Below are 25,426 nucleotides of genomic sequence, written 5' to 3'. Positions count from 1 at the left end.
CATAAAAAAAATAATAATATGCCAATAAGCCACTGCCAAATAGTAATTTACACTTTAATCGTAGTAACATGTTTTACAGTTGAAGAGAACTGAAATAAAGTAATACAACAAAAATACACTGCCAGCTATTATCTCAACGAACACATTCCATTTAAGAATTCATTGCTTCAGGTTCAATTGTAAGGTCAAGTAGCCCATTACAATTAGTCTATGTTTTCATTAACAATCCATAACGCTAATAGACTACAATAAAGGGGCTTGTGGCTATTTATGCTAATACAAATCCATGGGTTGATTAACATATGCCCTATATAAGATTTAAGCTCCTCAGCACAGTTTTACTGTTCTTAGAATTTGCTCTTAAACAGCCTGATATGCCTGTGTTTGCGCAGGTGTTGAGGCATTTTCACTTTGTTTGTCAAGGTAATTGTTGTTCCTGTATTAAAATATCCTCGTTTGTCTAAATTAATCGATCTATTTTTAAGGACGTTAACCACCCGCGGTGGGCAAACTTCCTTGCTGTGACTGCTTAGGAGGTCAGCTTGCGCATCCTGTGAATTTTCATACCAGGAAACTCACCAAAAAGAGCATTTACACAACTTTAATTAGCTTTTTGTTTAGTATTAAACATATTAAGTGTATAGTTTATAAATTCATAAGTAATGTAAATAATAAACAGTAATTGTTCTCCAGGTCTCACTTTGGAAGATCTCCTGGTTCTCTAATCACCTAATCACCTGATCCCCCAGTCAGCTTCACACCTTGTTAACACCGCCATTAGATTTGCGTTACATTCCCTTATTATTGACTTACATTTGCGACCAAATAGCACCTCTTTATCGCTGTTTACCGAAGAGTTAACAGTGCTAAGCGTTTTCATATATAATGGTGCCTGCGTGGAGAGCTTCAGTCAGTTGCTTCCAAGCTTCTACCAGGAGAAAACCTCAGAGAGCTCCACAACCAAGCTTCTGCCAGGAGAAAACTACAAAAAAGTCCAAATTCAAGCCTACGCCAAGAGGAAACTACAGAACAAAATTCTACAAGAAGATTCAGCAAGCTCCACTCCATCACCTACACGGAGTACCGAGATGTTGCCTGTTATTGTCTTTTTCTTGATGCCCATGGTAGGTCTTGGGAACCCCAGACCATCTTTTAACCACTTGAGGAAACCCTTTACCGTGGAAGGCGAGTCTGAAGAAGTTCGCTCTGCTGCTATCAAAAGGCTTTTAGAAGTTTTCGGCATGGAGGATCCTCCTGCCACCCCTCCTCGATCCCACAAGCAGCCCCCGCAGTACATGCTGGATTTGTACAACACTGTGGCGGACGTGGACGGCGTGACCAAGGACCCCACGGTGCTGGAGGGCAACACGGTTCGCAGTTTCTTTGATAAACGTAAGCGAATTTGTTTTTTTCTTAAAACACTGACATATTATTTGCCATGTTAACGATACGAACGAGTGACATATTTATCGGTACACTGTAAAAAAATACAACCGTTTGAATTAATATTTTTATTGTTGAAATTAATTGAGCAAGAAGCCGTAACAAATATCTGAACAAAAAATTATTTTTGTTGCGCAAAATACAACCTATTTACAGTTTGGATATTAATAATAATGCAGTTTGTATTATTGTATTTGCAATGATAATAATGTATATTCTTCTTTGGTTCCCTTCACAGTGCGCAGCGACCAGATCGAGTATTTGTTCAACTTGACCACAGTCGCAAGAAGCGAAAAACTCCTCACTGCCGAGCTCCATCTTTTCAAACTAAGACCTCAAGCATCACTCACATTCAACAGACATCACTTCTGCCAGGTCAGTACCTCTCACGTAAAAATAAAAATACACAAATATGAAAAAAACTAAAGCTCTGTAAAGTGATTCGATATCTAAAATGAAGAATATTAATGGTTTGTTTTTCTTTCATTGCAGGTCAATGTCTATCAGGTTCTTGATACCAGCAAAATGAACATCTCCCATAACAAGAAGCTTGTGTCTTCAAGGCTTATTCCCATTCATTCTAATGGTTGGGAGGTTTTCACCATCTCTCAGGCTGTGAGTTTGAAATTTTGTGAACCATTTAAGTAATTATTACACTCTAAAAAACAGAGGTACGATATGAGTACTTTTTTGTACTCGAAGGTACATTCTTTATAATTGTACCCTCAAAGGTACAATATTGGTCTTTACAGGGTCAGATTTGTTCCCTCTGAAGTACAATGTCTTTCCTGACAGCAATAAGTACAAATTTGTACCATTTAACCAGCCAAAAGGTACATTCAGTATTCTGCATCACTGTACTAATGAACAGTATATATTTAAATTGCACATTTTTTATTTGAAAGCCAGACAATTTTGTATCATCAAGTTTTTGAGCCATTTTTAGTTGATGACAATGTTTATAATCTTTATAATCTATACTGGCACAAAAACCATGGGTACAAAAAAGTACTTTCACTGAAAGGTACTTTTTTGAACCTTAATATAAGGTACAGCCCCAGCGACAAGCTTTGTACTCTTTTAAGTACAAATCTGTACTTATATTTCTTAGAGTGTACATTTCAATGCATTTGATTAAAATAATAACTAAACTTTGTCTTTTCTATAGATCCGAACATGGACCATGAGCCATCACAGTAACCTGGGTCTACTGGTCACAGTGCGCACTCTGTCAGGCAATCAGATGGACCTGAGAACAGTGCGATTTGCCTCAGGACAGAACCACCACCATACCAAACAGCCCATGCTGGTTCTTTTTACTGATGATGGCAGGCGCGCTGCTCCTATGGAGGGTATTGTAAAAGGTATAATTGGAAAAAACGTTCTTGATTTTATTTTATTGTTCCAACAATTCCGACATTTTGTTTTGCATGTCTTATATATAGGTGAAATAAAGCGCCCTTTTTAAAACTTATCTCTTTTTATTCTCCAGTTTCTGGAGATTCCCCAGCTGTTCCCAGTCTCCCTCTGCCCAGCCTGACCCTCCCTGTGGTTGGGCATCGCATCCCCCGCTCTCTCGACTATGAAGAGGACAGGGAGAGGTTGCCTTGTCAGCGCCTACCGCTCTACGTGGACTTTGAGGAGATTGGCTGGTCCGGTTGGATTGTGTCCCCCCGTGGCTACAACGCTTACCACTGCAAAGGCTCCTGTCCCTTTCCTCTGGGACAGAACATGAGACCCACCAACCACGCCACTGTGCAGTCCATCATCAACGCACTCAAGCTCACCAAAGGCATCGAGACGCCCTGCTGTGTTCCCGACAAGCTCTTCTCCATCAACCTCCTGTACTTTGACGATGATGAGAATGTAGTCCTAAAGCAGTATGATGATATGGTGGCAGGAAGCTGTGGGTGCCACTGAGATCCCAAAGCTTATATGAAACTGTATATATGTAAATAGCCCAGTCAATTCAGATACAGGTACAAGAAATGGCAACACTTCTAACTGAAAAGAAAATACCTCTCAACAACATCAAAAACACAGCATCCTGATCCCAACATCTTTTAGGGTTTGTTTCATGGAATAGTTTCTACTTGATTTACGCATGAATAGCACTGATGACTGACGTTGCTGGTATCATAAAAATGGACTTCAGCTGAAACTATGATGGACTGCATGGATGAATTACCCAGTCCCTCTTACAGCTTTGTAAAATATGTAAATAGACATAAATTCTAATATATGGAGGATCTCGAGGTGGTTACTTGTAAAACATGTACATTTGTAAAATTGCATGTTGTGAACTATTTTAAAGTCGTAATAAATTGTAAGACAAAATGGCTTGTGTGGAGCAATTATTTAAAGAGGTTGAAATATTACTTGAGCATTCACAATGTATGACACCTTCCTTAAGGGATTTCATAATTCAGAACAAATAAATGCAAGGCAGAATCTGCTGCAAAATGTAAGTTCCTTATTGGCGTTTATGTTTGGTCTACAGTATGAGCGTGCCTCTGTATTATATATATGTTTTAATACATTATGGTTATTGGAGTGTTTAGTGTAAGGACAGTTAGCAATACACACGTTTGACATTGTTACTGAAATATAAACCATCCGTTTATGCACAATTGTTCAATTGACAACCACTGAAACAGGAGGTCTAAATTAGGCTTTGTTGTGCTGAAAAAACTGCCAGTATTGTAATACTTGGAAATTAAACCAATACAATCAAGTCTATGTAGATTACCAAGTAACTAACCATCAAACAGGGTTGCTACAGTGTGAGATTGAGGGGGTCCAGTCTTTTAAATCATTAACATGTATTTAGGTGTCTTGGAACCGTATTTTTCCACATTCTGAAAGTCTTTATGACCAACGTGTACCGCCAGATCCAGGGTGTACACCCCCCCATTTATTTGATAAAAGCGTCACTGACCTAATGATCAGTTCTTGCTTTTTTGTTTATTTTGTTTACAGTTAACTCTCTGAAAATCTCTGTTGGTGATAGAAACACAGAAGTAAAGGACACACATTTTCCAACGTGTTTGTGTTGTTTCTGGCCATAAAAATCACTCATATTTACAAGCTCCAAAATCGTCCCTGTTAGAAAAAAACATTGAATACATTTTGATTTTTCTATGTTTTAATATGAATTAGTGATTCTATCAGTCACACTGTATCAAATAGTCTTAATTCCAATAATGTGAACAAAGTCCCACTTTGGGCAATAGATCTGTGTGAAAAGTGGTTTAATTGTTACTTGTGACAATTCATTGTTCATTTGAATTTTTTTATTTTATTGTTGCATTTGATTTCATGTAGATGATATTTCAGTCTTCAGAAATAAAAAAAAATACATACTCTGATTTTTTCTTTTTTTGTTGTCTTCTTAGTCATTGCATGGACGCCTTGGTTTTGACTTGGTAATCTTTTCTGGGTGAAACACCTTGTTATCCATCTCTCTCCAGTAAAGCTTTGTGGTGTTGTGAAGCCCATTCCCCTTCAGGTTTTTCTCAATCTTATGTGGAACAAGAATGCAAAAAAGATTAATTACATGCAAAACATTATGGTATTTTGCTACATTGAACTGGCAGCAGTCAAAATCCAACTATCCAGAATCCTGATAGTTGTGGCCAGGCCACAATATAATAGATTACCATGTGAACTGGGCAATCTTCAATGACTCAGAGACTAATTACATGCTAAAAATCTAATATATTTTTTGTTGTTCCCTGAAATACTAAAATATTTTTTTCCAAATTTAATATCAGCACTTCAGATCCAGAGACAGGACTAACCTTGTTCAAAATGGCTGAATTCACTGCAGGGTCATTCAAGTCCATCTTACTGTGAGAGTGCACTTTTACTCTCACTACTTGTTTCTTCCGCTCTTCTGGTTCTGAAATAATATTGAAGATGTATGATTTCAGTCTTAAAGTTTATAGATTGTTTACATTTTTACATTTGTTTCTTGCTTTTACTTATTGGCACTTTTCTGTGGTATAGACTTTTTTTTTTTTTTTTTTTAACAAATATAGGTTTTACTGAGTCCTGCTTCATTCCTTTGCTAATTCCACAAACACATAAGCAAGAATGTCCCTTTTCTCAAAAGCTAAACAAAATTAAGGTATTTTTGGTACCCAGGAAAGATATATGGATCATATATATTACTTTTTAATTAATTAAAGTTTTTATTCTCTCCCAACTTATTATAGGAATATTATTGCATTTAAATAAAAAGGAAAAAAAACATAAGAACTGCTTCTTTAAGAAAGTAGCATACATCAGTACAATTAAATGGAATATAAATATATATATATATGTGTGTGTGTGTGTGTGTATCTTCAAAAAAGGAGCCAGACATTTCACATATGATTTAAGTAGAAAGAAGATAATTACTAAAAACAATTTTAATTAAAGCAATATGATCATGAAATAAAAATAGAACTCACCACTGTAACACAGAACGAAGTGCTTATGATCGCAGTGGTGAGGAAACCATATGTAAGAGTTATCCGATATTATGCCACAGGCATATTGTTGAACTGGTTCCCCACTGGACCAATTCCTATACTGGAAGAGAGAGTTATTTCCCAGAGACCAATCTGATTGGTTTTGGTCGCCGTTTTTAAGTCCAATCCACAGGTAATTCATGGAAGAAAGATCAATTTTAGATACCAGATTCTTAATCTCCTCCTTGTTGTCTGCGGTTGCGAGATCAGTGTACCTGGCTTGGCAGTAGCTTCGGGCCTCCAGCCAGGTCTTTTGCTCATTTACAAAGTGATACTGACGATGAAGACGAGATGAAGATGAAGACAGACAAAACTGAAGACCTGTTGAAAGATTTTAAAAGAGTAAAAAAAGATAATTACATGCACAGTCTTTAAAATAAAGGTCATACTAAGGGTTCTTTAAGAGGAAGAGGCCAAAAAACAACCATATTTGCTTCCAAAGTTAGAGGTATATGAGTCTGAAGAAGCCTAACAATAGTTTTACATCCTTTTCATCTATGCACACACTCACATTTTTAAATGTACTTCATGAAAACAAAAATTGTTTTTTTGGATGGCAACACTCAAAGACTCTTTTTAGCACATTTAATTTTTAGGAGTCCAAGTATATTTTTTATTTTATTACATGTGTGAAAGTAGCTTAACTCTCCTAAATATATTTAAAATATATATATACAAAGCTAAATAATTCATTTGCTTCTTACAAAAGTAAGAAAGTAGATTACATTACCTGAAACTAGCAGCATTAAAAACACAGTCTTCTCCATGTCTGAGCTGTTATTCCGTTGTTCTCCCTCTTTTATCTGCTCACAGTGAAGCATCTTCCCAGCAGAGCCTGTTGAATGATTTATGTATGCAAATATATACAGTAACAAGATCAACATAATTCCTGACAGAAGGAGGAATGAAACAAACACTAACCAAATAAGTGAGTTTGTCATAGATAAGGAAGGTACAATGCCATAAAGTGAAGCCAATATTTTATTTGCATAGAGCTTTTTACAAGCTGATGTTGTTACTAAGTAGCTTTACAGGACTCAGGAAATACTAAACAAATCCAAAACAAGTAAATGTACAACCCTGAGTAAGTAAACCAAAGGTGATAATGGCAAAATTTAGGTACAAACCAAAGACTCACAAGAAGGAACCATCCTATTTTGCTTAAAAGATTACAACTAAATAGATGGCATTTGTAAGTGATGTAGTTGATTACCAAAACTAATGGGGCATTCGTGGTTCTTAGAGACTCACTGGCCTAATGGCATAAGGCATCAACCTCCAGAGCTGGGGATTGTGGGTTCTAGTCCCATTTGGGTCGCTGTTAAGGTTCCTAACAAGAAAAAAAAGTTCTAGCATGTTCAAAGATTGCATAGCTTAGTGGTGCTACCAAATGTGTCCTTGTCGTCTCTGTATTCTGATTGTGGGTTTAAATCCCATCTATGCTGCTGTTTATAAAACAAGACAAAGTTGCCATGGAAACAAAACCCAAGTCTCACAAGAGAAACCCACTTTTTTAAAGATACAACTCTTAAACTACAAATAAATAGCTTTTTGAAGTGGATGGAAAAGTTTAGAGGTGCCACCAAACATATACTATAAATGAGTAACCATTCAGGCATCTGTATTTACTGTCATCAGTGTTCCCAAACAACTCAAATAATAAAGCCTTTGTCCGAAGCATCGCCACACAAAGAGTATTGGTGAACAACTCCCTGTCTGACATCCTTTCCACCCTCTCCTAAATACAGACAGAAGGTTGAGGCAGTCACCACCATAATACAGGGGGAGGCAGTGGAGATCGTGAAGGAGTACAAATATCTTGGGACAATTTTTTGACAACATGCTGAGGTTCTCCGTTAAAACACAAAGGAAATACTAAAGAAATGCCATCAGAGACAGTACCTGCTCAGGAAGTTAAAATCGTTTGGAGTGAATAAGGACATTCTTACAACTTTCTGTTATACTTTCATTGAAAATATTCTCTTTCATTTGTTGGTTTCATTCCATCACCCTGCAGAATAGTAACTGTCTGATAAACGTGGTTAAAGTCTGCTCTAAAATCATTGAACAACCTTTTTGTTCTTATACCACCTTATGTGACCAGCAAACTGTGAAGTTGGCTCACAGAATTGTACAGGACCCCTCTCATATCTTGTTTTCTGAATTCGACTGGCTTCCCTCAGGACTTCGTTGTCCTTATTGAAAACGCAGAGGAGGAAAAGAACCTTCATCCCCAGGGCAGTCCAGCCCTGAAATGCTGAAAAATGACTGTTCAAATGAACTGATGATGGTGTATTAATCTAATGGCGTATCTGTGGTTGTGTCTGTGTATTGTGTGTATTATTTGTTGGAGGGAGTATGTGCCCTTCTCTGAGCTACTCTCTATGCCCTTTTGAATTGCCCCTCGGGGACAAATAAAGGAATCTGAATCTGAATCGGGAAAGGCTTTTGCTGAAACATGCTATTTGTGGCCCAGTGGCCTAATGGATAAGGCATCAGCCTCCGGAGCTGGAGATTGTGGGTTCGAGTCCCATCTGGGTCGAACTTTAAGTTCCCACCAAAAAAAATCTTGTGTGAGGTTCATAAGCTTCATGAAGAAATTACCAAAAAACAAACAAACAAATGAAATAAGGAAGCCAAAGACTCCCAAGAGGAACCCATCTCCTAAATATGGATGCTCTGAAAAGCTGAGGGTGATTACATGCTTAATGGAAGAATGACACCTTGGGCCCAGAGGCCTAAAGGATAAAGCATCAGCTTCTGGGGCTGGTGAGTGTGGGTTTGAGTATTGCCTGACTTGTTGTTTAAGTTCTCACCAAGAAAATACATTCTATAACCAGGAAAAGAACTGAAAAGCCAAACAAATAAGCTGTAAAGATTGTTACCAAATAGACATCAGCATTACCTTGTTTATGTGGCCCAGTGGCCTAATGGATAAGGTCGTTCTTTAAGTTCCCACCAAGAAAAATCTTCCAAAATCATGGCTTCATGAGCTTCTTAAAGGAATTACATACAAACAAGCAAACAAATGAAATAACAAAGCCAAAGACTCCCAAGGGAAACCCATCTCCTTATATGGAGGCTCTGAAAAGCTGAGGATAATTATGTGCTTCATGAAGGAACCATAAATTAGGTTCATCTTGCTCATGTGGCCCAGTGGCTTAATGAATAAGACATAAGTCTTTTGTTGTTTAAGTGCCCACCAAGTTCATGGGTGAGGTTCAAGGGCTTAATGAAGGAATTACAACAAAAAAAAAAGCAAATAAAATAATAAAGTTCCTAATAAGAAAGGCATTCTATAACCAGAAGGTTTCAATGATTGTGTGCTTCATGAAAAAAAACGAAAAGCCTAACAAATAAGCTAGATCATGAGGCCCAGTGGCCTGATGAATAAGGCACAGCCTTCAGAGCTGGGTGTTGTGGATTTGAATCCCATTTGGGTCGTTCTTTAAGTTCCCATCAAGGAAAAACTTCCAAGGATTAATATTTGAGGATGATTACGTGCTTCATGAAGGAATTAAAAACAAAAAGAATTCAAACACATAAAATGAGGAAACGAAAGCTGACAGTGGTAAGGAAAACCTTTGCCAAGTTTTGCAAATACTCATAAATGCAAATGTAGGAGGAAAGGAGCTTCATTACACAGAAGAGTCAATAAATTGTGTGAAACAAGAGCCCTTTATTAAATATACAGTATATATTCACTAGTCACTACTGTGTTTTATCTCAGGTGGAATTACTGCATTTGGTTGCATGTTGCTACTGACAGAGTTAAATGTAACTAAATAAAATACTTCTAACTATATTCTTGCTTCATGTTAAATATATTAAGGAAAACCTTCACAATACAAATACTGCTGAATACACTGGGCCTAAGCTATCATTTGTTCATGAAGCACATAATAATCCTCGGCTTTTGATACCAAGAGACATCAGCACTACCTTGTTTATGTGACCCCTAAAGCAAGAACCTGTGGCTTTAACAGATAAGGCATCATCCTCCAGAGCTGGGGGATTGTGGGTCCTGAGCAAATGTTCTTTAGGCTAAAGTGATGCTTGCTGTTAACCAATCACGTACACATGATTGTTATCTCATATAATATCATGCATCTCATTGAGAACATACGTATATACACTGTCAAAAAGTAATACAAGTACATTTTTGGCTTGTTTGCATCTGAGACATAAAACTAATCATTGCATGATGTTGCATGTTGCTACCAATCCAATCCAAACCAACTTTATTTATATAGCACTTTAACACTTTCAAAGAGAGGACAAAGTGCTGTACATAAAAAATAATAGAATAATAAGAGTATAAATAGGTACATGCAACAACCAATACAATCAACACTCTAGGTATCAAACGCTAAGGAGAAGAGGTAAGTTTTAAGAAGCGATTTAAAACTGGATAGTGTGGAGGCCTGTCTAATGTGCAGAGGCAAACTATTCCATAACCTAGGTGCCACTACAGCGAAGGCACGGTGCCCTCTAAACTTGTATTTAGTTTTTGGGACATTTAGGAGCAGTTGGTCAGCTGACCTGAGCGAGCGTGTGGGTTTGTAGGTGTGTAGCAGCTCTGAAAGGTAGGGTGGTGCTAGACCATTTAGAGATTTAAAAGTAAATAAAAGGATTTTAAAATGAATCCTAAAATAAATGGGCAACCAGTGTAGTTAGACTAAAATGGGGGAAATGTGCTCATATTTATGTGTGTCAGTGCTGCTGCATTTTGTACAGATTGTAACCAGGCGAGAGAAAAACCACTAACTCCCATATACAGTGAGTTCCAGTAATCCAACCGGGTGGTAACAAAGGCATGAATTACTGTCTCAAACTGTGTTTTTGGGACAACAGATCTTATTTTGGCCAGCTGTCTCAGGTGAAAAAAGCTTGATTTTACTACTGCTTTGATTTGAGTGTCCAGCTTGAGATCTGAGTCCATTTTTACTCCCAGATTTGTGATGATAGGTTTAGTATACTGAGCCAAAGAACCTAGATCTACCGGTCGGGTCCCAGTGGGCCACCGAAGACCATCACTTCTGTCTTATCTTCGTTTAGCTTAAGAAAGTTACCCGCCAACCATGCTTTTATGTCCTCAAGACACTTTAACAGAGGTTCGATTGAGCACTTATCTTTTTTCTTTAGTGGCACATAGATTTAACAATCGTCTGCATAGCAGTGAAAAGAATTTCCATGCTTTCTGAGTATGGAGCCAAGAGGGAGCAGATACAGGGAGAAAAGCAGTGGGGCTAATATTGAGCCCTGTGGGACCCCACAAAGGAAAGGTGCAGAAGATGACTTGGAATCAGCAAGGCTAATACAGAACATTCTATCAGTTAAAAATGACCTGAACCATTTCAGGGCTATGCCCCCAATGCCCACCCACTGCTCCAAGCGGGAGATCAGAATTTCATGGTCCACAGAATATTGTTCTCCTCCAGAAAGAACATTAGCTGGCTATAAACAACCTTTTCCAGGATTTTTGACAAAAAGGGCAATTTTGAAATGGGCATGAAATTTGCAAGCACTGTAGGATCGAGACCAGGTTTTTTGATCAGAGGTTGTACTTCTGCATGTTTTAGGTTTTGTGGAACTACACCTGTAAGCAGACCACTGTTTACAATTTCTAGAACCGAAAGTCCTATAGTAGGAAAAACCTCTTTAAAAAGTCGTGGAGGGACAGCATCGTTTGAAGAGCCTGAGGGCTTTAACTGATCAACCATCTTCTGTACACAGGACAGAGATACAGACTCAAAAGTATTAAAAATAGCATCACAGGGGACAGAAACTGAGGGGTCGTTTGAGGGAACAGTGATTTGTGCCCTATTAAGAGCGATCTTATTAATAAAAAAGTGTAGAAAATTTTCACAGACAGCAGGAGAGTTCTCTTGACAGGTGGTCTGCCGCTGCGTTTTGCACAGGTAAGCTGGTATCCCCGATAGAAACGGTGGAAGCGTTTTTTGTCCACAGCGATCCGACTCTTTATCCAGCGAAAAGCTGGCAGGGAACCGAAGATCCATCAGTGTTTGCCGATCATACACCAAAAGAGAGCTACTGGTAATATTTAACTAAACACATGCCTTCTAACTATATCCATGCCTCATGCCCAATATGTTAACAATGCAAATACTGCTAAATGGGAATGTAGGAGGAAGGGACCTCCATCATACAGAAAACTTAATAATTTTTTTATAGTGTAAATACAGTTACCATACTATGGAAGCCCATTTCCGCCACCTGAAGAAAAAAAAACGTCCTCAACTAAGTCATAATTATGAGATAGAAAAGTCATAATTATGGGATAGTAAGTCATAATTATGAGATACTAAGTCATAATTATGAAATAGTAAGTCATAATTATGAGATAAAAAAAGTCATAATTATGAGATAGTAAGTCATAATTATGAGATAGAAAAGTCATAATTATGGGATAGTAAGTCATAATTATGAGATAGTAAGTCATAATTATGAGATACTAAGTCATAATTATGAAATAGTAAGTCATAATTATGAGATAAAAAAGTCATAATTATGGGATAGTAAGTCATAATTATGGGATAGTAAGTCATAATTATGAGATAGTAAGTCATAATTATGAGATAGTAAGTCATAATTATGAGATAAAAAAGTCATAATTATGAGATAGTAAGTCATATTTATGAGATAAAAAGTCATCTCATAATTTTTTTTTCTTCAGGTGGCGGAAATGGGCTTCCATACCTATTCTGTATTATCTCAGCTGGAGTTCTTTATTCAGGCCTGTGGTTCTCCACTAGGCAGAGAATAGCTCCTCTACATTTCCATATGAGAATACCTCAATTGGAGAAAAGACAATTGGGAGTTAACCAAACAATTGAGAAGAACGATAATCCTCTTCAACAAACTTGGAGTCTGTGGCCCAGTGGCCTAATGGATAAGGCATCAGCCTCCGGAGCTGGAGATTGTGGGTTCGAGTCCCATCTGGGTCATCCTTTAAGTGACCTCTGAACATAGGCACATAATGATCATCATCCATACAAAAGTGTATGTCTGTTTGGTGTATTACCACAAATAAATTGCTATGACATGTTCATATACTGCCAAAAAATAATTATTGCCTCAAGCCCAATACATTCATGATAGATGGGAGGCTTGGATGTAGTAAGTTCCAAAATGTTGACACTATATACGAGGAAGGGAGTGTGTATTATCTCAGTTGGAGTTCTCCAATCAGGCCTGTGGTTCTCTAGTTAAAGTGGGCATGTATCACCATGAGGAGAACATATTTGCACATGAGAACAGCACAATTGGAGAAAAGACAATTGAGAGGAGGGACATTGACCACCAAAGCAAAAGTCTGTGGACCCATCTGGGTCGTTCTTTAGATTTTTAAAGTGATATTGGTAAAGGCAACTTAATGCATGTTAATTACCCATACTAAATAGCTTCTGATTTAACTTTACTGTCAGAAGAACATATGGCTGAGCAAATGCTCTTTAGTCTACATACATTCCTGCTGTTAACCTATCATACATGTGACTGTCATTTGGTGTTCCACATGTTCACAATGCAAATATAAGAGGAAGTGAGCTCCATCCCACAGAGAATCAGGCCTGTTGTTCTCTAGTTAAAAGTTGGCATGTGTCACCACTAGGAGGAGAACAAATTTGCATATGAGAACAGCACAATTGAAGAAAAGACACTTGTTGCATACCCAATCTATTGAGGGGTAGGACATTGACCACTAAACAAAAGCCAGTGGCCCAGTGGCCTAATGGATAAGGCATCAGCCTCCGGAGCTGGGGATTGTGGGTTCGAGTCCCATCTGGGTCGTCCTTTAGATTTCATAATGAAGGTAACCTAATGCATGTTAATTACCCATACTTACTAGCTTCTGAGTTAGAAGAACACAGGCCTGAGCAAATTTTAGTTTAGAGACATACCTGCTGACATTCACATAGTTCTTATTTAGTGAGTTCAACCATGTTTACAATGCAAATATATGAGGAAGTGAGCTTGACCATACAGAACCCTTTATTGCAGTTACCAGTGTGAATTATCTCAGGCCTGTGTTTCTCCACATGAAGTGAGCATGTGTTACCACCAGGGGGAGAACAGATTTACAAATGGGAACAGCGACCCCAAAGAAAAGGCAATTAAGACTTACTCAGTCTATTGAAGGGAAGGACATTGACCATCAAAACAACAACCTGTGGCCCAGTGGCCTAATGGATAAGGCATCAGCCTCCGGAGCTGGGGATTGTGGGTTCGAGTCCCGTCTGGGTCGTACTTTAGATTTAATAATGAAGGCAACATAATGCATTCTAACTACCCATACTAATTAGCTTCTGAGTTAACGTGAGATAAGTTTCAGAAGAACACAGACCTGAGCAAATTATCTATAGGTTAGAGACATACCTGCTGACATACACATAGTTCTTATTTAGTGAGTTCAACCATGTTTACTATGCACATATATGAGGAAGTGAGCTTGATCATACAGAACCCTTTATTGCAGTTACCAGTGTGTATTATCTCAGGCCTGTTTTTCTTCACATGAAGTGCGCATGTGTTACCACCAGGGGGAGAACAGATTTACAAATGGGAAGAGCACACTTGTATAAAAGGCAAGTAAGACTTACTCAGTCTATTGAAGGGAAGGACATTGACCATCAAAACAACAACCTGTGGCCCAGTGGCCTAATGGATAAGGCATCAGCCTCCGGAGCTGGGGATTGTGGGTTCAAGTCCCATCTGGGTCGTCCTTTAGATTTCATAATGAAGGCAACCTAGTGCATGCTAATTAGCCATACTAACTTGCTTCTGAGTTAACTTGAGACAAGTCCTTAGGTTATAGACATACCTGCTGTTAACCAATCACATACACATGATTCTCATTTAATAATATCCAAAGTGTTCACAATGCAAGTCTATGAGGAAGGAAGCTCCATCACACAGAACTGTTTATTACAGTTACTACTGCGTATTTTCTCAGGTGGAGTTCTCCAATGAGGCCTGTGGTTCTGCACTTAAATGTCAGCATGTATCACCACTAGGGGAGAACAGATTTGCAAATGAGAACAGCACAACTGGAGAATATACAAGGACCACACCAATCAATAGAGGGGAAGGACATTGACTACCAAAGTGAAAGCCTGTGGCCCAGAGGCCTAATGGATAAGGCATCAGCCTCCAGAGTTGGAGATTGTGGGTTCAAGTCCCGTCTGGGTCATCCTTTAGATTCTAAAATGATGCAAGTAAAGGCAACCTAATGCATGCTAGTAACTATCTTTGAAATAACCTGATATTCGTGACAGCTTGGTAATGTTGCTGATGCTGCTGATCATGCCAGTTTGGAGTTGAATTTAACATTATGTTCACATTTATATATATTTTTTCATAATGGCCAAAAGAATGTAGTTTTAACGTAAAAATAGCACAAGCAACTGCAATAAAAGTACAATTAAATAACCTATGTAAAACATATGTGGCCTTATAAATAAGGCACCAGTATATGGAGTTTATACGTTTTTTTTACTTTTTAAAGGAGTAATCAGTAATCGGATTACTTTTTCAAAGTAACTATACCATCACTGCATAGGAGAAACCTGAGTCCAGGCTTTTTTAAATACAGATCTATTAAATTGAGGAAATGTGCCATAACTACACACTGCCAGTAGAGGGGAGTACAGCCTTTATGTAGTGTAGGTTGATGTCACTATTATGAGCACAACACACACTTTCCATAGACAGTACACCAGCCAATAGAATATAATGAAATTACCTACAATAGAATGAAAAGCTAAATTTAGATAATTCTAAACTGAACGACAATACTCAGCTATTCCATTGACAACTACCTTACAGTTCTGTGGTAGCACTCTACCACATTGGTTTTATATTATAATATAGTGACCCAGTCATTTTGAGTTAGTGTAAACCTGCATGCTTCTCTTTTATTGTGTTTTCTTTCTTTTTATGATTTTTTTACATTGTGTATTTAATATTGAAGACTATATTAAAGCTATTCAGGTGAACACAACACGATGAATCTTTCTGTAAACTAAAAGTAATAAACATAGCAGAATATGTTTTATAGTTTAGATTCTCCCAAGTAGCACATTTAGCTTTGAGGACAGATCTGCACACCCTTGGTATTTTAATCTCAGAGTCTTCATGAGGGAGAGTCACCTGCAGTAGATTTCTAAGCGTCTTGAAGGAGTTCCTGGAGGTTCTGAACAATAGTTGCTGCTTTTCCTTCACGCTGTGAAGCTCCAGCTCATCCAAAATCACCTCAAATCACAATCAGTCAGGTCCATCAGACTCACATTAAAATATGCAGGAGGATACTACTATTATAATTGAACCATCCAGCTCAGTACGAGCTTTTTCTGATAAGTGGTTGCAGATGGTCCAAGCTGGTCTTTCTTTGATGGTGGTTGAAAAAGCTGATCCTCTATATGTCATCTATTGCTGGTAAGCTAGCTGATTATCCAGCACTTGACCAGAATAGTGAATGTTGCATTTAATTTTTTAGGTTTTGCTGGCCATGCCGGTCAACCAGCTAAACCAGCTTTTTTCATCTGTGTACTTTTATAGGTTTGTTCCTCGAGACTATATATTAAGGGTCAGTTTTGGGTTCATGGATTAAGCCTATTGTTGGACTAAACAGCATTTTGTAATAGAGATTTTCAATTGACAGCAAAATAGTCCAGGACTAGGTTTAATCCATGTGCAGGAAACCAACCTTATATTAGTCTTTTCCCTTTTTTATACAGATTTAGTTTCATGCTTAAATGATTATTCATTCAATTCCCCTCTTAACACATGCCCTGCACATGGAACTGTGAAATTTAATGAGGCAACCAATTGGCTCTTTAAAATGCATGTAGGCCTGTGGTGCGTTGTAGGCCTGTGACGCACTTCACAGCTCCTCACTGTGTAAAATGGGGGCGATCAGTAGAATTTAGAAACAGAGCCAAAAGAGAAAACATCACCATCTGTGTCTTCCTGCAATTTCCGTGTACTTGCCTAGCTTGGGAAAAATATTTGGTTTTCCTCACCTCCTCTATCTGTGATGTGTGGGAGCCGGCACTGACTTCAGTGTGTAGGTGCTTTAAAAAAGAGGGTGGAGGCGGGGGTCTTCAAGAGTTTAGTAAGTAAAAATTATATATACATAGATCTAAAACAGCAAAACTAATTAATAAAAAAATGATTATCTAAATAATTATATGACAGTATAAATGGTTTTTGTATATTATTTAAATATCCATTTAATCAGTCATCTGTTTTGCCTTGGTTTATTTTGGTCCTTTCTTTGTGTTGTTTTAACTAGTTATTTGTTACTTGGTTTTACCGTGCAGCCCTTTGTCTGGCTGTGTTTTATATGTCCTATAGAAATAAATGTAAAAATGTATCCCACAATTGTCACAAGTCAAATATCTATTTTCAAGGTAATTTGTTTGACTGGTTAATGCCAAGAATGTCAAATTTCCAAGTTCCAAGTGGGATATTTTAACAGGAAATCCCTCAGAAGTCCAATTTACTTACAAACCATTAGTTCATGGCTGCACTGCACATCAACAACAGTAAAATCAGTAGTATTATACAGTTTATTTGTGTCTATTATTGTCTTATTAAATCAGTTGTACACAAAGGACTTTTATCTGTGTACATGTTTCCATGATGTTTATGCAGAATACTAAAGAATGTTGCTAACCTGTTACATATAAAGTAGACATATTTTGGTAAAAACTGTCAATTGCAAAGTCAATAGGTAGACCAAATAGGGCCAGACTGAGGGCTTGACCTTGAGTTTGACACTTGCTCTTCCATTTAAAATGATCTTTGTGTGGAGATGTTTTGTTAAACCCAGCCCAAACTTGACCCATAAATCTGTAATTAAAACAAACACTCAAACAAAAATGCATGAATTCTCTAAAAAACACTATTTTTTATTGACTCTCTGTCTGTGGGAGCTGTGAATCACTAGACCTGGCACTAATGATGCTTAAGTGGTCATATGGAGGATGGAAAGGTGCTAAAACATGCTAGTGTGTGTGTGTGTGTGTGTGTGTGAAGAATGATGGCTTATCGGAAGTGATTCACCACCAGTAGGAGGAAGAAAAGCATTGTGCGCTGTGCCACACAAAAACTCATTCTACAGGGAAGACCTCACAATTGGGAATGCCCATACTAAAAAAAACTGCTTACAAATTTGTACAGGCATTTAACATTACTTCACAGTCACAGTGTCAGGTATGTACCTGAGAAATATGTCACAGAAGACATTAACACCCACAGTTGACAGTGCAGTGTCAATGTATATGTCATTATGGGTTAAGGGTCCTTCTGTCCACCATGTAATTTGCTAATATTGGAAAAAAGGCTAACAGGCCAGCATTTCTGATATTACACGCCTAATCTTGAGGATTTTTATTAAATTACAGATAATCCTAAGTGTAATTGTAACAGAAAAGATTGCAGTTAATCTGCCAATATAATGAATAAAGATCAGAAAATTGAAAATTTAAACAGTGAATCAGTGAATATAAAGTTGCACAGGCAGCTTTGCCTAATGTGTCCTGTAGAAGTCCCCAAAGCCCAAAAACTTGTTTTTTCGCAGAGAAAAATGATTTTGCATCACCTACACTTGTAGCCAGTATACAGGCCAGGACCTATTAAGGGGTTAAAACAATTACGAGGATCAACACTAGCATCAGTTTAAATGAGTAATAAACAGTAATTCACACCATCTGTTTTATACAGTTGTTTCTCTGGTTAGAAGACTGATGGACATCACTCTATCCTTTTATTCAGCCATTTAGCAGAAGACCACCACACAAGTAATTTAAATTAGAACAAATAGAAAACAAATTGACCAACAGACCAATAAAATGTTCCAAAATGACTATAAATAAAACATTTTTCCTTCTCCTGAACAAGATTTTAGGCTGTACTGCTTTGTGGTTGTTAATACTGATTTTATGCAAACCCACAAACCTGCACTTTTTACAAGTTTACTATAATTTACACCCCTGTAGTCTCATACAGCTCCTAGACGTACTAGCTAGTAGCCAGTAAAAGCATCACTGACATAAATACTACAGAGGGCCAAATATGTCAGGTCCACCTGCACAAACGTCAGAATTCTAAAACGACCCCTTCATTCAGCAAAATGCCAGTGGTCACACAGTGACGCAACAGGACGCTGTCCGATAATCAGCATTTTAATACAAGTAGAGTTTAATCAGGATCTGAAAGGTTGACATTAATAAGTGGAACACAAAAGATCACCAGCTGTCTGACTGAGACACAGAGAGTCTGTGGCATTACTGTGCCAGTTCCTGTCTGATGACTGGCACCAGCAGGAACAACAAGACTCTGGCGCTGCTAGCAATCCATCCTGGCTGTTGAGCTAGAAATGAGAGGAAGGAGATTCTGAATGCAATAAAGGGGCTGTAGAAATTTACTATGATCCAGACACACAACTCATAGTAAAATAGCTCGTATACATTAGACGAGCAAAATGACCTACTCAATCTCTGTTTCTTCCAAAATGTTTTCATGCTTTACTGCATTAGTTTTAATTTTGTTCTTCTACTTCGAGCTATCTAAATGAACCTTCCAACCATTTCCTACCAACTGCTGCTAGGCACACTAACAAACACACTTTTCTCACACCCCCGCACGTTTATCCTTTAACGACTTAAGCCTTAATAGCGTCATGGAGAAGGCCCAGAAATCGCTTTTAATTTCAGTGTAGATCATGGTACTTAGTAACCCTAGGTCACACAGATTCAAACTAGTTCGATTTTCAATTTAGTTTGATTAGAATTAGATTTTAGTTTATTTTCTTAGTTTACCATGGTTGGAGAGGTGCTCTTGATTAATAAATTCTACATTTCCTCCTTTTCTCTTTGTAACCAAAAATTTCTGTTTTGAAATCATCTGACCGCACGACTTCTTCCACGTGCATCAGGTGTGTGTTTAAAAGGGGTTTTTATCTGATGAGTCTTCCAGGAATGTCAGATTTGTGCAGTAGAACAGGGCACCACCACCTCAGTCAGCCAAATGTTCCTAAAAGTCTATATCTAGAATTCCCTTGGTCTTTAAAGCTTCAACTGGACCTTGCTATATATTATCCTTGAATTGCTTTGTGGGCAACCATTACTAACCATATTCATTTTAGAAGTGCTAGACAGCTGCTTAGAGGAGCCAAGGTGTGGTCTGAGCTGAAATCTCTTGGGGTACCCAATCTATTTCAATATATTAAATAATTGAACACTTTACTTTGGTAAATGAACAACACAATTGAAGACATGAACACACACAGTGGGGAAAGCTAGTTATTTATATAAAAACCTACATGGGAAAGATTAAGTTGGTTAGAGACTACGTCGGTTTTGATTACTTTTCGATTAAAAGTTTACAATAACAGAATGCCCAAACTTTTGGATCGAATATATACACACAATACAATAAAACATTTTTAAATCTACAGACTTTCTGCACAGTTTCTACACAGAGTAGCTAGGAATGGCCTGTGGATCCAGTACCCTTTACCTCTTTCTTCAGCAGTGAGGGGTACAGCAGTGGGCCAGCCCAGGCCAGGGAGTTTAAAAAAGGAAAGGGAGGCTCAAGTAGCTCACAGACAGACGGCACACTTGCTCTGGGCCCCCTGCCAGTACATTTCCTCATGTCTGACACACTGTAAAACACAGGGTGACGTAATGCTCAGTTTGCTCTACAGCTTTATCCAAGTACACTCCCTTTCCTCTCACAGAACACTGAAGATTTACCTGATTACACAGCCTAACATACACAGCTCATAAAACAGGAGTAGTTTATGAGAGTTATGGTGCTATTAAAACACTTCAGAAGCCTTTATAGGGATAATCATTCTTTAGCTAAGATTAAACACAAATAAATATAGTGAATGAGAACATTTGAATTTGTCCTTTCTGTTAAGCCTAAATTTTTTTATGATTTGTTTAACATTCAGTAAATTCACATTAATAGGCACTGTAGAAGCTCACATTTTAGCCACAAAGCTTGTGGATACAGCTCTAATCATTAAACTCACTTCCATTCCATAATTTAGCCAAATGTTTTCAGACTCCCATTCAAAGAGAACTTATCTACTTACCTTACCAGTACTACCTTACCTAGTGACCACTGCCTAACAGCAAGGACCAGCAGCTCTGTGCACAAGGGGCTGTTTTCCCTAATCAAGCACATTTGACTCAACTCATCCCAGCATCCCTTTATTTATCAAGATGATCAGATGACTTGGTTTTCCCATCTTTAACCCAGTTCACACTCTCGGAGAATGACTGTACTGACTGGCAGCACTGTCGTCACAATATTAGCAAAATTAGGCCAAGAGGATGCCAACAACAGCGCTAGTCAGTGAGAGTGCTCTCATCCCTGCCCACTCTACCAGTGAACAATCAGAAGCAAGTTTACGTCACTCTAACACCATATCACAGATTTCTGTGGGCACTCCAGCAGTGCGTCAAAGTCCAAGGCCCAAAAATAGCATTTGGCATCTCTAGTGGAGAGAGGTTTCATCTCAAATCCCTTTGAATGAACACACAATTTAAGTTCTCACAGTGGATTTCTCAGGCAGGCAGGGATTTTGCCCAAGTTGAGCTATTTCATTCATTTATTCCAGTATTGTGGAACCTAATAGTCTACAAAAGCAAAAAAACAGGATAAAATTAGAACACAAGTAGAAGAAGGAATAAACAAGTGATGAGAAAACAAAAAACAGATTGACTGTCTTGATGGAATACAAACAGATTGCTGGCTGTCAGAACCCAGTAACTCTATGGCTTAGGAGTGTCTGAAAATGAATAGGAGTTAATGGGAGGAACGATGGATAAAAAAAAGAAAAATAGAGTGTAGGTCAGCATGGCCATGGTTTAGAGCTGAGTTACCTGCGCTAATTGAGGTACCTGCGCTAATTGAGTACACGCAGTTTTGTGGCTGTCAGGACACAGTAAATCTATGGCCTGGACGTGTGTGAAAAATAATGGCATTGATTGGGAGGAATGAGGGATAAAAAACTAACAAATAGATGAGTGTGGGTCAGTATGGCTGTGGATTAGAATTTAGGGGCCTGCCCTTGATGGAATACATGCAATTTGGTGTCTGTCCAGCAAAAATTTTAACTCTAGGCCATGGACATGAACAAAAATAAATTTGAGGAAGAAGGAATGAACATAAAACTACAAATAAACAAGTGCATTTCAAAACAACAATGAAGTTGTTCTCAGGGGTCTACATTGAAATAGCTTTTCTGGAATTATATGCATCAGTCAAGCAGAAGTATAGTAGATGATCGTGCACTTTTGCACCCCATTTATATTCGTAATGAGAAAATATTTTGAGACTATTTGAAGTTTTAAAAACTGTGGAATGAGTTACACAGCGGAGTCTGGCAGAAAAAAAATAATAACAAGAAAACAGAAGAATATAACATACAAATCGGTCAACAGCACAGTTGCTAAAGCAGTGAGCAACCATAATAGAAAAAAAAATTTAAATCAACTCAACACTCACCCAAACTCAAAAAAAGATTACCTCAATCCTTTAAAACCATTAAAGTACATGAATGGTTCCTCTAGAATCAGTGATTCAAAAGGATTTCTGCCACACTGAGAGGAGCGTGATGCTTCCGCTGAACGCCCACGTATTGCTGACCATCCTGCCCACATCTAATAACACTCTCTCCAGTCTCTCCACCCACACAGTACTTCTCTTTATGTTGCTATACACTAGCTATTTCTTTCACTTTGCCAAATCTCTATGAGATACTATTATTAAATGTAGTTTACAGTGAAAGAAATAATGTTGCCTCCATGTTGGAAGATTACTTCTGCCACTCCAACTCATGCCAGTGATATTGGATGGAGCTCTATCAATAAAGAGAATGCTGTTTTATTGCAGCTCAATCAGTCAAGTGCTAATGGGGTTTTTACTCAATTTACCAAAATCTGATAAACCCTTTTCACTGCTCTTCCAGTGTATCCTAATCTATTGGCAATGCTTTCATACAAAGATTATAAAAGATTGAGCACAGGTGAAAGCCTGAATCAACAACAGGTGCACCTTAAAGTAGCTGCATTTATGTTTGGACATGTACTGTACATACAGTATTTCTCCTAGGGCTGCAACTAAATGATTATTATGGCAGTTGACTAATCGATTATTTTTCAGATTAGTCGATTATTCAACAATTATTTCTGCCATGCCCCCTATCTCTGCTTTTTGTGGGTACAACTCCTTTTCCTAGCTTTCCCTATCACTTAAAACGATAGAAACTGCTGAATATGGTTTACTTGCCTTTTAAATGTCCCTAATACATTTAAATGTGAAATGTTCTGCTATATAGTGAGAGAATGTGTAATCTGCTGTGTCTGTCACTTTTGGCGACCAAACTAAGTGTGAACTGAGAAAGTGAACAATCTATAACCCTCCTCTATTGTTTTTCTGTCCCCATTACTTGGGGATTGTGCAAATAGTGCTTTGCAGTTACAACCCTGCAGGCACGTAACAGTATTAGACCTTATCCTGATGTAAAATGTTTGTCATCTGATGTCATGACTAACATTCCCCCTAAAATTAATGTCTACTGATGTTGGTGGCCAGCTGGGAAGTAGACGATATGTCAACACTAAAATTTGACATGGACAATTTGTTGAACTGACATTATCCCTTAATGTCAGCGAAATGTTGCAGCCCTACTTTATACTAATGATATGCTCAACAACACCAATTGTTAACACACTGCATAAATTGCTGATGCCTAATGCATGAGTGTCTGTGTAGATTCTCAGAGAAAATCTGTTGACGGTTAATTGCCAGGCTTTTGGTTTCATATTTCAAAGAGATGGAAGAATTCTCCACCATCTGCTGTTGTGATGTGTTTTTTTTGTGAGCAGTGTGTAGGGTAGTCCAGTATAAAACCCCATTCACACTATTTAAAAAACAAGCATAAATCATCTCAATGTAATGAGAATGAGAAATCAACTCCAAATATTGTGAAATTATCTCACTTCAAAATAACAGTATTTAGCATAACAGACCTGACCTAGTGTCTACCAGAGTTTGGGCTGTGGAAAGTGGTAATGTTTCCTGGAGTAGCGGTTGTCCAACAAATACCTTTGGGATGACTCAAGACTAAAGAAATAGATGTTATATGAAGGAGGAAGAGCACTTTAATCTTGGTTGCTTTGGAACTGGCTGTAGTTCTGGACTGCCCAACTATGCTTCTGGACACCAGCATATTTAAAATCCTAAGTTACCGTTTAATTCAGCAACAAATGTTTTTAAGTTAATATTGAAAAGGCACAGCTTTTCTTTCAGACATCAAATATCTCAGTCAGTAATAAAATACTCAACATGTAAAAAGACCATATTGAGTTGGTGACCGTTGATCTAACCAACAGTCTTAACACAATGGTTGCCAACCTTGGCTCTTTCAGTGCTGAGGTGGCTGTGTCAAACACAACAGCAGATGTCAAAATGTTCACTAAGTGTTGAGATTCTCAACAATTAAGAACAGACTCCTTTATTCATGTGCTGAAACTGCTTAAATGGACTGTACCTTTAGTTTTAACACAATTATTTCCAACCTTAGAATTTACTTTTGTTGTTGTAAAACATGATAAAGTGTACTAATCTTTGTTGAATAGCCCACCTCCGTTCTCCAGCAGCTTTCCGTGATCCAGTAGTTTTGTGCTTTTTGCCCAGCACTCTGTACAACGGGTGCTTCGGGGCATATTTTGCCCCTGATAAATTGCTTTATGCTTATTGCTTATTCATGCTCAAAGTAGCTCCATTCCTGCTTGGTAGAATCCGGAGAGCTCCGACATTTAAAATGAGGCATTAATAACTGCATAAAAAGCTTATTAAAATCCACTGTTTACCTCTAGCTTTAGGTAAAGCTCCAGGCACTGCCATTACTGTACTGATCATGACCATATTACGGTGGCTGAGAAAGCCCAACGCAGTGCAAATTGAAAAGCGCTGCAAAAGCACAAAACACATCCATCAAAATTACAACACAGGCGCAGCAAATAGAAAAACGCGCAGCAAATAGAAAAACGTGCTGCAAATAGAAAAACGCGCTGCAAATACAACCACAACACAACGGAAGTGAGTCACAACACAACGGAATTTTCCCGGGGGACCTTAAAAGATGCTGTACCAGCTAAGCTGCGTCTTCAGTAACGTCTCGGACTTCACTATGTGTACAAAGGACAATAAGTGGCAAACAAGGCGTTTTGTGAAGCAGAACTTTTAATAATATGCACACAACCGTGGCAATCACAGGTAATAAACATAACTTACTTTTCAGAAGCTTGTTTGCCACTTATTGTCCTTTGTATACAGCTGGTACAGCATCTTTTAAGGTCCCCCGGGAAAATTCCGTTGTGTTGTGACTCACTTCCGTTGTGTTGTGGTTGTATTTGCAGCGCGTT

At 38.1% G+C, this 25,426-nt stretch overlaps 2 protein-coding genes and 5 non-coding genes across 7 annotated transcripts; 6 read left to right on the top strand and 1 right to left on the bottom strand.

Moving 5' to 3' along the window:
• The first annotated feature begins 265 nt into the window (after positions 1 to 265).
• On the top strand, positions 266 to 3,787 carry LOC103039137 (anti-dorsalizing morphogenic protein). Its single transcript, XM_007235578.4, has 5 exons — positions 266 to 1,392; positions 1,682 to 1,818; positions 1,936 to 2,058; positions 2,612 to 2,807; positions 2,936 to 3,787. Exons 1-5 carry the CDS (start codon positions 1,089 to 1,091, stop codon positions 3,361 to 3,363), a joined length of 1,188 nt encoding a protein of 395 aa, XP_007235640.3. The 5' UTR covers positions 266 to 1,088; the 3' UTR covers positions 3,364 to 3,787.
• Positions 3,788 to 4,592: 805 nt separating this feature from the next.
• Positions 4,593 to 6,796, bottom strand: LOC103039442 (snaclec 7-like). Its single transcript, XM_007235579.3, has 4 exons — positions 6,688 to 6,796; positions 5,898 to 6,278; positions 5,244 to 5,344; positions 4,593 to 4,963 (listed from the first exon to the last, which is right to left on the bottom strand). Exons 1-4 carry the CDS (start codon positions 6,776 to 6,778, stop codon positions 4,835 to 4,837), a joined length of 702 nt encoding a protein of 233 aa, XP_007235641.3. The 5' UTR covers positions 6,779 to 6,796; the 3' UTR covers positions 4,593 to 4,834.
• Positions 6,797 to 8,426: 1,630 nt separating this feature from the next.
• On the top strand, positions 8,427 to 8,499 carry trnar-ccg (transfer RNA arginine (anticodon CCG)). The gene has a single exon. It is a non-coding gene; the product is annotated as a tRNA-Arg (tRNA).
• Positions 8,500 to 12,852: 4,353 nt separating this feature from the next.
• trnar-ccg (transfer RNA arginine (anticodon CCG)) lies at positions 12,853 to 12,925 on the top strand. The gene has a single exon. It is a non-coding gene; the product is annotated as a tRNA-Arg (tRNA).
• Positions 12,926 to 13,696: 771 nt separating this feature from the next.
• On the top strand, positions 13,697 to 13,769 carry trnar-ccg (transfer RNA arginine (anticodon CCG)). Its single transcript has one exon. It is a non-coding gene; the product is annotated as a tRNA-Arg (tRNA).
• A 381-nt stretch (positions 13,770 to 14,150) lies between these two features.
• On the top strand, positions 14,151 to 14,223 carry trnar-ccg (transfer RNA arginine (anticodon CCG)). The gene has a single exon. It is a non-coding gene; the product is annotated as a tRNA-Arg (tRNA).
• Positions 14,224 to 14,625: 402 nt separating this feature from the next.
• On the top strand, positions 14,626 to 14,698 carry trnar-ccg (transfer RNA arginine (anticodon CCG)). The gene has a single exon. It is a non-coding gene; the product is annotated as a tRNA-Arg (tRNA).
• Positions 14,699 to 25,426: the final 10,728 nt, after the last annotated feature.

The sequence above is a fragment of the Astyanax mexicanus genome, chromosome 4, assembly GCF_023375975.1.
Source record: "Astyanax mexicanus isolate ESR-SI-001 chromosome 4, AstMex3_surface, whole genome shotgun sequence".
Taxonomy (NCBI): domain Eukaryota; kingdom Metazoa; phylum Chordata; class Actinopteri; order Characiformes; family Acestrorhamphidae; genus Astyanax; species Astyanax mexicanus.
Note: the sequence above shows the minus strand (reverse complement) of the source record. Positions and strands in the feature narration are given on the sequence as shown.

What these genes read in the sequence shown, in the direction of transcription:
- LOC103039137 (XM_007235578.4), top strand. Translation starts at nt 1,089, where the DNA reads ATGTTGCCTGTTATTGTCTTTTTCTTGATGCCCATGGTAGGTCTTGGG. An exon ending in TTTTCACCATCTCTCAGGCT is followed by an intron (nt 2,059 to 2,611) that starts GTGAGTTTGAAA and finishes TCTTTTCTATAG; the next exon opens with ATCCGAACATGGACCATGAG. An exon ending in TATGGAGGGTATTGTAAAAG is followed by an intron (nt 2,808 to 2,935) that starts GTATAATTGGAA and finishes TTTATTCTCCAG; the next exon opens with TTTCTGGAGATTCCCCAGCT.
- LOC103039442 (XM_007235579.3), bottom strand. Translation starts at nt 6,778, where the DNA reads ATGCTTCACTGTGAGCAGATAAAAGAGGGAGAACAACGGAATAACAGC. An exon ending in CTTCGTTCTGTGTTACAGTG is followed by an intron (nt 5,345 to 5,897) that starts GTGAGTTCTATT and finishes ATATTATTTCAG; the next exon opens with AACCAGAAGAGCGGAAGAAA. An exon ending in ATTCAGCCATTTTGAACAAG is followed by an intron (nt 4,964 to 5,243) that starts GTTAGTCCTGTC and finishes GTTCCACATAAG; the next exon opens with ATTGAGAAAAACCTGAAGGG.